At 31.6% G+C, this 13,115-nt stretch overlaps 1 protein-coding gene across 2 annotated transcripts in view; it reads right to left on the bottom strand.

The window, feature by feature from the left end:
* Positions 1 to 12,398, bottom strand: part of Cbs (Cystathionine beta-synthase) — a 49,928-nt gene extending 37,530 nt beyond the window's left edge. The window contains exons 1-4 of one of the 2 annotated variants that reach the window (XM_089640913.1): positions 12,186 to 12,398; positions 11,272 to 11,412; positions 5,560 to 5,666; positions 2,899 to 3,066 (exon numbers count right to left, since the gene is read on the bottom strand). In XM_089640913.1, the coding sequence (XP_089497039.1) occupies positions 2,899 to 3,066; positions 5,560 to 5,666; positions 11,272 to 11,402 (406 nt within the window). In that variant the 5' untranslated portion in view covers positions 11,403 to 11,412; positions 12,186 to 12,398. Of the gene's footprint in view, positions 1 to 2,898; positions 3,067 to 5,559; positions 5,667 to 11,271; positions 11,413 to 11,831; positions 11,985 to 12,185 lie in introns of those variants that run through there. The other variant, XM_089640914.1, reaches the window with a different exon arrangement.
* Between the last annotated feature and the right edge of the window lie 717 nt (positions 12,399 to 13,115).

The raw sequence follows: 13,115 nt of genomic DNA, 5'->3' as shown, positions 1-13,115 counted from the left end.
TCGGCATTGTAAAAGATAAAAAAACATTTAATGGCCGTATTTTTATGTTGATCGGTTGTTTAGATTTATGTAGATCTTTCCTATGAGTACAACAAACATGTGCAGTAAGTCAAAACTATGTGCTGGGTCAGATGAATCAAGCACGTTTTCAAATGAAATAACAAGTTGAATATAGGTGAAGTTTACAAAGCATTTTATCAGTAATGGTGACATTACAAATAAAGCAACATTATATTCTGCAACATTATATTCTGCAATATATAATAATTGCAATAAATATTTTATCAAATTGTACATGTAAACAATTCATAAATATGAATACGTATTATGTCAAACCATATTTCTCAGAACAGACATCTTCTACAAGTGAGGCAGGTAACATAAATATTTCATGTAAAAATAAAATCACAAACATCCGGGTTTCCAGCAATGAAATAATAATTTTAATTGCTTTCTATGAAAATATAAAAAAACAATTAATTTAAAAAACCAATTATGCATTTTATCAGCCTAAAATTTTAATAACACAATCAAAAATCTAAAAATACATACATTAGAAAATAGCCGTAAAATAAATGATTTAACCATAGACATATGAATATTAGTAGACATGCCCTAAGTGATTAAAAGCGTATTATCCCCACTCCCCATACCGGTTCCATTGGAGCCGGCTGGGCTCGCGTATGGCCTCAAGTGAAATTTGAAAACGTGACGTCATCATTCTTGTGCGAACTATGGTCGAGGCATCATCGGTTCATTTTACGAAATAACACGGCAAAATGTTGACTTGTGATATGAAAACTTGTAAAAATAGATGTGAAAAAGAGAATAAACCCAATTGTCGTATTACATTCCATAAGTAAGCATTATTTTACTTTTTTTTTTTTTTTTTTTTTATTATCAATATAAAGTTTCTTTTACAGGTTTTTTTTTTCGATGTCTGTCTCACTAGGATAAACCTGTGTCGAGACAGACGTATTTGATACATTAAAAATGTTTACATATTTTTTGATACATTAAATATTTCACTACATTAAATGACATTGTGAAAAAGATAGAAAATAATAAATAATAATAATAAATGATACATTTGTTAATCAGCATCTAGTTGGAGTACATACTTATGTAGGGATTTTTATAAAACAATTTATCATGGATCTGTCTTGGCTGATGATCCAAGATTTGATGTCTGTTTTATATTTCAGAAAAAAATCGTTCAGTCTAATGGCTAGTGGGAGAGCATTATATAGCCTTGTTGCAAAATATCTAAAGTTTCTCTGGCCAAAAGTTGTTTTAGCGAAAGGGATTTGTAAGAAATTATGTCCTTTTGTTCTAGTATCACGAGCAGTTTGGATATTGTCAAAAGTAGTTTTGTGTTTGAAGAGGTATGTTAGTATGTTTTTGGCATAAAGTTGCCTAATGTCCATAACACAGATTTTCCTAAAGATTTCATCCGAACTGCTTGTGATTGGTAGTTTGAGGATAATCTTTATTATAAGTTTCTGAGCTTTAGATATTGGATCAATGGCGGCAGCGTTTGCTCCTCCCCATGCTATGATACCATACTCTATTAAAGATTGACAAAGTGCATAGTAGATTGTTTTGAGCTGGCTTAGGTTGAGAAAGTTGCGAGTTTGTCTAAAAAAATAAATGAATTTTCTAAGTTTGTTTGCTGTAGAGGTTATATGTTCTTTCCACTTTAAATTGCTATCAAAAATAATACCTAAGTATTTAATTTTAGTTACCTGTTCTAAATAAGGGCAATCACATATTATCGGATTTGTCAGGTTGCAAGCACAAATTTTAATTTGATTTTCTGGGTTTCTTAAGGAAGGATTAATACTAAATTCAATGTATTTAGTTTTGGTCACATTCATTGTTAGTGTATTATTGTTTAACCATCTTTTAACCACAGTTATGCCCCTGTTAGCTTTTATGTATACATCATTCCAATTGCTTGATTTGAAGAGGAGAATCGTATCATCAGCGAAACTTACAATTTTGGCAACTTACTTTATTTTAAGCTTATTCACACCATATTATATGGATCAGTTTTAGAAACATATACTATCACATCACAATGTAGCGATTCTCAAGTGTGCTCATCGTTGTTTACTGGGGTAAGTAAATTATGAAACATTTGTAAAAGTGTCTTAACTAAATACTCTGAAACTAACTACGACTCTGCAAACATAACGTGGCGAGTAATTTGCGCTCCCATGTAAAAATGTCTATTCATTCAAAAGCAGATTTTACTTTTAAGAACTAAATGGTGATATTATAATGCGAGATGCCTATTTACTGTCAGATTGATTTTTTGACGAATCACAGTCAGCTTAACCCCCTTCGTTCTTCAACAGTTGATTTTACCCCTCGCCATTATCTTCTCGTCTATTAATTCCTATGTCTGTGGATTTAACCCTTTTATTCAAAATACTAAAAACTTTAATTTCAACTGCTGCGAACTCCTGCTCATAAACCTACACATACCCACAATAACAACACGACAAAATACACTATTCTACTGCAGCATACCCAAACGCAACTATATTGCCCATTTCTCTATACAGCGGCTTTACACTATGGGAAACCAATACTTAGGTAATATCGACTACTATAATTCGTACACTACTCTTAAACCTTCTGTTGTATTTTGGTAAATCTATTTGATAACTGTATTTTTATTTTTGTTTGTTGTATTTTTTACCTATTGTAATTTTATTTTTTCTTATGTTTCAAAATTATCTGTCATCTTAAAGTTGTACTACCTACATGTTAAATAAAGATTCCGAAATTAACAAAGACGGCAATGGACTGGACATGTAATGTGAGGCAAGCGGCAAGGGACGCAGTCAGTGGAGGACATTTGTGAAGGAGGTTCTAAAATGAATTGCTTACCTTTAACGGCGCTAGCTATGGCCAGTCCAATGCCTGTGTTTCCAGAAGTGGGTTCGATGATGACAGAACCAGGCTTGAGGATGCCCAGGGCCTCCGCATCCTCAATCATTCGGTAGCCAATGCGATCCTTCACAGAGCCTCCAGGATTGAAGAATTCGCATTTAGCATCTAAAATCCCATCAGACCAAATAAAATAATTTTATTAAATATTAGCACCTTGTGTTTTATGGAGTAAAGGACATAATTTATTAATACTTACTAACAATCAAATAATACTATAAAACTAGTAATTAGTAATTCTAACATTTAAGTAATCAACCATCACGCAGTTTCGCAGGGGTAGGCAGAGAGGATGGACTGCCACACAACCATCTCTTGGCGCACATTCCTTGCTTCATTCATAATCTTCTGTTATTCTTACTCTTGAAATGGCCAGACACAAGTATTTGATTCGTTCGATCGGGCCACATCTTCCTTGGGAATCTCCGACTCCTACCATTCACTTTCGCATCATAATAAAATCTCCTTATATTATTTATTCGATCATTCAGTCTACATGCCTAAACCATGTAAGAGTCCCTTTCCTAATCTTATTCATTATGCTTACATCAAATAAATGCAAAACGAACTCTAAGCAGAATTCTTGCCAGAACAGTTATACTATGCAATAATTACAATAGCGTATTATCCAAGGTGGATATTTTCAGTTGCGAACTTACCAAATACAAAAGGTCCATAAAATAATATTTCTCTGATGGTTTGTAAATAATTTTATGTCTATATTGTTTATATTTCTATTATGATTTGATTTATATCTACAACCTCTCTCCGTGGCTATAAATGTATTGATAAATGTTTTGTTTTGTAAATTTTTCATTTTATATAATCTTTTTTTTGTATAAATTTTTGAATTCATATTCCTTTCTTACAAATTTAATTTACTTATTCCTTATTATGCTGTCTCAGTAGAGGTAAAGTCACAAAGAGGAAATCCATAATTGGTTTTATTTTGGCTTCATAATACTTATATACAAACTGAAATAAATGTAAATTGTCGATCAAATCAGCAAATTTTTAACTCACTCATAAATGGTTATACCATATATACGTTTTTTTTTCTTAAAATTATTATGAAAATTAAGAATTCACTTTAAGACAGCACATCCCTCGGTCCAAATGAATTATATTTTATGAAACGGAAACCATTAAAGAATATAAGAAGCATTTATTGAATAACCTTGATTATTTCAGTAATAAACTGTGCAAATATCATATTTTAAAAAGTATGGAAGATTAAAGAAAATTCATGGCCAAACGCAATATTATTTATTTCTTATTAAATTCACGATGCCAACAAACATGACGTAATTGATAAACTAAAAAAACATGTTGTTCTAAAGTTTGACGTATGTCAAAACACTTAATCTACATGTTATGTAGATAATGTTACCATCGGGACCAATTTATTTAAAATATGAGATCAAGAAATATAATAATTAATAAATAGGTCCCAATGGTACGGTGGTTAAGACGCCTGTCCCGGTAAGGCAAGAGATCCTGGGTTCGATGTCTAGTTGTGAACGTTATTTTTTTTATTTTCTGTGTTTTGTTCTGTTTCATGCATCATTTATTAGTATGTATTATCTTCTTCTTCAATGATACATTACATGATGGGTATAACCTTAAAATATAAGTTAAAAGAAAAAGTTGTTCCTAAAATTAAATCAACCAAATAATGTATTAATTATACAGTAACCTCCTTACCCACAATCGCGGTGTAAATACAGGGTTTTCCAATAAGAGGTGTTATTTTGAATAGCCCGTTATTTCGGTAGATGTTACTTTTGAAGCTGTCATTTTTTGACATTTGACAAGTAGAAACTACGCCATTAATAAAAATGGAACAATACAAGCTTCAACAAAGCATTTAAATTATTAAAATTCACTTGAGTGAATCAAATGCAAATCATCTTGAGTGATGAGGCCCATTTCCACCTCGGTGGCTTTGTCAACAAGCAAAATTGTCGCATCTGGGGCTCGGAAAACCCAAGAGTTATTGTTGAAAAGCCTCTCTATCCTCAACGTGTTACTGTTTGGTGCGGTTTATGGTCCGGCGGAGTCATTGGACCTTACTTTTTCGAAAATGAGGCTGGAGCAACAGTTACGGTGAATGGATTGCGCTATCGAGAGATGATTAATGATTTTTTATGACCGGAATTGGATGGTATTGATCTGGACGTTTACTTTCAACAAGACGGCGCTACGTGCCACACAAGCAACGAAACCATTGATCTTTTACAATTGAATATCAAAATAACTCCTCTTATTGGAAAACCCTGTATATAGTGAAAAACTTGATTAATGTGTCTACCTCGTTGTAATACCATGGGGTATGGTTAAAATGGCTTTAAACTGGTAGTAGTAATAGTAAATCCAGCTTTGTTTTATTAAAAAAATAGTAAATCCAGTTTTGTTTTATTAAAAAAATTAGTCTTGGCGTATACGACGAAGGAGGTAAACAATCGGTTTCCTTGTACCGTCGTTGGGAAAGTGGTGGGGCCCCTCCGATGAACTTAAGACCGGATTAACTATACAAACGCTGAACCGGCGGTCAAGAACCTAATAAGTAAGACAGATATAATATTATGAAAATAATCTTACACATGTCGCATTGGATCCCAGCTAACTGAGGAATTTTATTCAGCTTCACCATGGGAGAGTTTCCAATGGCGTGAAGGATGTTGGGCATGACTTTGGGACGTGGTACACTGTAAACAAACAAAAAAATTGTAAAAACCATCAATTTTAGAGTTTAAGAATTCCAACTGCTCTGAATGGTCTGTAACCACTGAGCTTACGACATCCCCAATTATTTGTGGGGCTGACGGGAGTGGGTAAGTGAGGGAGATGGGGAAGAGGAAGATTGGGAAGTGCCTGACTATTCATTAAACATGGCTAAAGCCATTTCAAGCAACATTTCAAGGCTTAACGGTGATCTCTCACCGGGGCGATACTGAGAATATCTACAACTCTGTTTATCTTATAAAATAGCAGAAAGCATCAATTTAAACTGAATTTGAAACATGTTATGCTATGTTACAGCAATCTAACTGCTGAAATTTAATTCAATTTGCTATTCATTTAGATGAAAGTTACAAAATAATAATGTCGTAGAAAATTAATTTTATAAAATATATTACGATAAAACTATACTAACAGACCAAACGATTAGTTATAATAGACCCGATATAGTTTTACATGACAAAATTAAAAAAATAACTTATATAATTGATGTCGCTATTCCAAATTCCTGTAATATTCAAAAATCTGTTAATGAATAAATAAGAAAATAGGTACACAGATTTAGGAAATGAGATTAAAAAAATTTGGCATTCTCAGACTATAAAAATATTGCCATTTGTTATTTCGGCTACTGGCATTATACCTAGCTCTCTCATTAAAAATTTAGGCGTATTAGATCTATCAAAAAATTTATATATAAAAATGCAAATGTCAAAATATCATTTTAAATACATGTAAGATAATGAAACATTTTTTAAATATTTATGTTGAGGGATCAGTAGGATTTATAGGCCCTGTTAGGAGTTCTACCGAGCCGAACCCTCTGATATGAAAATATCTGGAGTCGGTGAATTATTTTCCTATTTGATCTCTGGTGAGTTGACGTGTTGTTCTTGTATTGTTTTGTATTTATTTTGCTTATATTATGCACTTGCATAATGTTGATTGACTAGATGATAATTTGTGGAAAAGTGTGTGGAAGGGTTTAGTTTTTCCTATGGGGAAGATTTAACCCGGACATAAAGTCTGAAAAATATTCTTTACCAAATAATTTAATAACACGGTTAGTTAACTATTCTCAGTTCTAACTGGGAAGCTAATGTATTAATACTAATTTAAAAATAATAAAGGTAAATCCTTGTTTTTACAAATTGTGTTTTTGTTTTTTTATAAAATAAGATAGTGACTTTGAGAGTGTAACGCTTAGCAGAGATTAATCCACTAAATAGATGACTAAACATTAAGGGCGACTTGCACCAACTATCGCAAATTTTATCTTAAATTGTATTTAACTAAACGTATTTAAGACCCTAAATACATTTAACTTAAATGCGTTTAGTTGCGTCTTGCACCACGCAGTTCGGTGGCAATTTTAGTTAAACGCGTTTAACGCGTCGGTAAAACAGTTACCGCGTGTTTACCGCCATTTACGCGTAAATAAAACAGCTACGATGTTTCATTTTACTTGAAGTGTCAAAATATTTTGTGATTGTGTGTGTGGTTTAATAGTGTGTTCATTTATTTTATGAAGAAAAAGTTAAAGCAAATAGACATAATGATGGAATAATACAAAAAGAGCTTCTGTTGTTGGAATTAAAAATAAAACAATTATCCGAGTAATTTTGTTTTTTTTTTTATTTCTTTTACATATTATATTGTTTTAAAGTATTATAAGAATGCTGTAGGTATGATTAGAAGTTTACAACCTTGCAAAGTACTCCTCGATAAGGAGTGTTAGCTCCAAGGGACGAGCACCTCATTTTGATGTCATTTCTTTACTGAGACGAAATATTCTTTGAAACTTCTTGGCACTGAGTGTTTCAAATAAATTTGTTCTCTTGTTTACTTTTCTGACTATATTATAATTTATTTAAGTTATTTATAATTTCAATAACATAATTTCTTCATGATCGTCAGAATACATATCCCAAATGTTCATTGTGAATACAAATTAAAATGAGATAGATTTTAAACACAATCAGAAATCGAAGAGATAACCTAAATATTTTTGACAGTACTGCTTTACGAGTAGGGCTAAACACGTTTAACTCAGTTAAACAGCCGCTTTTGGGTATTTAACTTTGACAGTTCTTTAAACGCATTTAACGAATTAAATTTTGTGGTGCAAGACGCCAAGTCGACTTAAATCAAATAATGTGTTTAAAATTATATTTAAATCAAATTTAACTTATGGTGCAAGCCGCCCTAAGTGTAACTTTGAGCCAAAATAATGCATAGGTGACACCAAAATTTATTACACAATTGGAAAAAGGAAATTAACCCACTTCCCGACTTTTGTTCATTTTGCAATGTTTTCTGTGTATTTTAAATGCTCTATACACATCTTATTTTTTAATTTTCCATAATAAAAAATACTCTTTTCTACATAAAATTATCTTTCCGGTTTTTAAAAATAAACATTACAATTTCTAAATAATAGAGTTTTAATACCTAATGTGAAAAATTTTGTCGAAAACCCTAACCACATATTTACTTCATTTTTTACTCCAATCGTAGAAAAATTGAAAGAACTCGATATTTCGAAAACACATTCACTTTTATCTTGTTCACATAATAAAAAATATTTTTTAAAGTTAAACCGATTGTTACGAAAGGGATGAGATATATGAATTATTAATTTTGTTTTTTTTATTAATAGCTCCAGTATAAATATTTGAGGCAAACTGGAAAGAATTATTATTTCTCTTTCTAACATCAATAACATACTTTTATAAAATATGGACGCCCGGTCATATATGACCCTAAAATGCTGGAGGGGTTAAGGTGAAGAGAAGATTATTCTAATGTATTTCCATTATGTATATTGTTATATTGTGATAATAAAAATTGTAAGGACAACCCAATTCAAATGTAAATATGATGTAAAGTGTTTCAACAATGGACGAGAACTTGAAACCGAGTGAACAGCAGTTCTTCAATTGTTCGCAAGGTTAAGGTCAGACTCCCTTATTGTAGAAGTTTCAAAATATTGTGGTAATTGGAAAATGGTTATGTAAATAAACATTTAATGTATAACTAGTGTAAACCAAATTTAATGGGTTTTTGCAGTATTATTATTTATCAAAATATATATCATCACGTGTATGCATTTCAACTGAATATGATACAGTTAAATCGGCTATTACTGCCGTAGATGCAAACAGTAAATATTAAAAAAATGCATGCAGAGAAAAAGGAAAAATAACTTTTTTCCGCAAGACATAAGATATTTTTTTCGTCTTTACAGATTGATACAGTGAAACTGTTACTGGAAAAAAAAACTTATTGTGTGAGGAAACCTTATAATTTAGAATAAATTGGGTCACTTTAAATAGTGTAACTCGTACATCGGTCGCGTACCGTTAGTCGCCGACGTCAGTTTCGTGATGATGCCACAGTGCTGCGCCGATGTCACCGGAGTACAGTCATCTTCAGTCAATTAAATTGTTTTAAATAATATCCTATTCATCAAGACTGGAAACAACGCCTCACACACTTCAAGATGCAAAATTTTAACTTAGCTTCACGATATTTGCATAAATTATGAATATTTTTATTTTTTTTAAAGAAAGACAAACATTCCCGGGTTACGAATAACTTGACAATATTTGAAAATCTCCTACTACCACCACAGTAAGCTGAAAATGTTGCTTGTGTTGTGATGGAGGACTTAGCCAGCCGATGAATTGAACACACTACGCCTGGGTGGGACCCAAACGCGATGTCAACTCGGCCACCGACCGGTCTTGGTATATATATAATATATTAATTATGAATTATTAAAGAATATTTCTCTGATGGTTTGTGAATCATGTTTATGTCTCTACTGTTTATATCTCTATTATGATTTGATTTATATCTACAACCTCTCCCTATGGCTATAAATGTATTGTTTTGTAAATTTTTCATTTTATATAATCTTTTGTTTTGTATAAATTTTTTAATTCATATTCCCTTCTCACAAATTTAAATAACTTATTCCATATTATGCTGTCTCAGTAGAGGTAAAGTCACTAGGAGGAAATCCATAATTGGTTTTATTTTACTATACAGGGTGTATCGGCACGTACCCGACAAACTTTAACCAGGTTTTCCTTAGCACATTTGGAGTAAAAAATGTTATGGGCACCACTTTGCTGTCCGGTAACATTTTTTTTTAATAAAAAATTTATCATTAATATTTTCACCACATGTCACCACTGTTTTATCCTTTTTCACAGTTTGAAAACCCATCTGGCAATATTTTATTCGAGTTTCGTTGAATAATATATGTACGTACCTACATTGGCGCGCTTTTACAATCACAACGAAATGGCATGGCACCATTCGTCTCATTTTTAACTATTATTATCTAGTGTGTATGAAAGAGCGAAGACGCTTTTTGATACACTTGCTAATAACAGCTGTTGAACACAAGAAACAATGCCAATGACAGTGACGGAGTGTGAAATTTTTTATAATTTTTTGTTTTTAATTGAAAAAAAATGTTACCGGACAGCAAAGTGTCCATAACATTTTTTACTCCAAATGTGCTAAGGAAAAGCTGGTTAAAGTTTGTCGGGTACGTGCCGATACACCCTGTATAATACTTATGTACAAACTGATTAAATGTAAACTGCCGATTTCCCCAAAATAAATAAATAAATAAATTACTAGACAAGTTCCAAAGAGATAATAAAATAGTAATAACTCAGTAATAAAATATGTAAATAAATAAGAAAAAAAATTATTATTCATTGAGTATTTTAAGTTGAAATCCAATTTAATGTTTTGTACTAAAAAGGCCGCGCAACCCTTCCTCTTACTATACTACCAGCAGCCTGTTTTGATATATGCAAAAAAAAACATACCCAAAAAGCATGTTTTATTTTATTTTGTGAAGGCAAAAATATTAAAATATTTTCTGATTATTTTCTAAAGAACTTAATTCGCCATATTATACAATAAAACCATATCCGAAAAGGGGTTCGTAATTAGGATATTTTGCACTTTAAAACAGTTTTTATAAGCCTGATACTTTTTTTCCGGGCTTATAAAAGGATTTATGAAAAATATGGTCGATTTTTTCGAAGGACAAAATGTGTTCCACTCGCAGTATTTAATTACACCATCTAAAATATTTCAAAGCAATCAAATTTTCAAACCAAAAACATGACTATTACTTCACAGTGCTTCAACTTAAGGCAAGTAAGGTACGTCTCTTATAGTACAAAAATATGGATAGTAATAATAATATTTGGCTAATTTATATAGCGCCATTTTGGTAAAAATCACCTCAAGGGCGCGGTACAAATATATTTATTAAATAATAAATACAGCTGTCTTACAACTAGGATTAAATTATAAGTCGTGACTTACATCTAAGACTTATTTCTAGTGACTTACGACTAAGGCTCATAACTACCGACTTAAAACTAGTGACTTACATCTAAGACTTATATCTAGTGACTTACGACTAAGACCTATAACTACTGTCTTAATGACATATATATTTACATATGTAGAAGCTTACAATACACCAAAAAATTCTTTCCGACTTTTGTATCATAATAATAATTATGGTAAACTTACGTTGGTAAGACACTGTGAGGATTAGGGCTCTGGGTTCCTTTCAGTTTCCAGGTGCATTTTGAAGGAGTTGCAGGACTAATAAATGGAATCCTATCGTAATTGCTGTTACCATTTCCAATGTTTTGGGCCATTTTTAACTAACTGAAAGTAAAATATCAATCAATTAAAACACAAAACTATTAGTAATTACTGGTTGAAATGAAACATTCGTCTCTATGGTCACTAAAACCTATACATGATGCCATGATGCGTACCGATAAACTGGTTTTAAGCCTTTGTAATGTTTCCTGCAGGTGTTTTTTTTAATTAATTTGTCGTTTTACGCAGTGTGGATATTATAATTTATTTGAAAATGAAAATATAACCACACGAAACTAACATATCAACAGAAAATCCGTTATTTCATTCATAAAAACTCTTTTATTTACACTACGGAATGTAATGAAATAAATCATTTTTGACAGTTCTGAAATATGACAAAAAACGAGACTAAAGTAATAATACGAACAGTAGCCGGCATTCTAAAATATTACCCGTAAAATACAGTATATTTTACAAACCTTTCTTGATTAACTGATAAGAGTGTTAAGTAAAGCGATTAAAAATAAAGAAAAATTATCCGCAAAGGCGGCAAATCAAAAGCACGTGTAGTGCGGCGTCAGATGTCAGATGTCAGAAAAATCCGAAAGATATATTACGACTTTACGACCATAAATTCATAAATACGTCACTCTCATTTTTTGATTTTTATGGTTGTAAAGGTTTACCGACGCACCACATGTTCTTGACTTACAAGAAAATAATAAAACTAAAAACGTAATATGATTGATTAGATAAGCATGTGCATATTAATTGCTATTTTTGTAAATGAGTTAGCTTATTTATTGTTATTCAAAAAGTACAAAATTATTTACCTTTTGAACCACAATTTTTTTTTTGTTATATCTCACTGAATGTTCTCCCGAGTTAAATGTTTCCTCGAATAAAGACGGAACGATATTGAATCAATCGCGGGATCTGACTGGTTCAGAATTTATTCACAGCGCGTGCTATCGACTCGGCTACGGCCTAGTTTTTAATGAATCTATTTGGGTATCTATAATTTATACTGAGGTCGTCAAAACCACAAAACCCTCGCGAAACTAACTGAGAAAATGAGTTCGTTGGTGAAATGGCAGCAAGTGTAGTTTATTATTGATTCACCATTCAAACGGATATTCCATGACATAATAATTACCGCGTCCAAAGCTTCTCAATAATTATTTTTTGCCACTAATATCACTTATTGGTAAATTACCATAATTTGATTCGTAGGTCCTGTTTTTTTATTATTTATATAAAGTAGGTACTTACGTGAACTCAAACATTTCCTATTTCCAAATTTCACCGTTATGTTACTCATTGATTTAGAATTTCCATTGTCCATTGATTTTGTACAATATCATTAGTTCCATAAGTATGAATTTGTATTATGAAAATCATTAAAAAAAGCATTTTAGATAAGCATATTAATAAATATTTTTATGTTTTGTTTTTTTTTGTAGATAAGAAAAGTGCATAAAATAAAAGTTATGTTTAGAACCCACCAGTACCCACTTTAAAATTACAGCTAACACTAATTTAACAATTAATATTGGCTGATGAAATTAGACGTAGGATAACATCATGGGCCTAAAAATCCCTGGACGGAGAAATTCGAGAACAATTCGAAGCCGCGAGGTGAGAGAGAAGATGTAATGAAATGCAAAACCTACTTATGTTTTTAACTACCCCGCAGCCAAGTGGAGGTGTAGGTAGTACCCAAAATTACTTTCCTCCTTATATCAGCATACTTGACTTATCAT

This window comes from Hesperophylax consimilis, chromosome 16 (genome assembly GCF_061612785.1).
Source record: "Hesperophylax consimilis isolate HC1 chromosome 16, BYU_Hcon_1.0, whole genome shotgun sequence".
NCBI lineage: Eukaryota > Metazoa > Arthropoda > Insecta > Trichoptera > Limnephilidae > Hesperophylax > Hesperophylax consimilis.
This window is presented reverse-complemented; position numbering and strand designations above follow the sequence as displayed.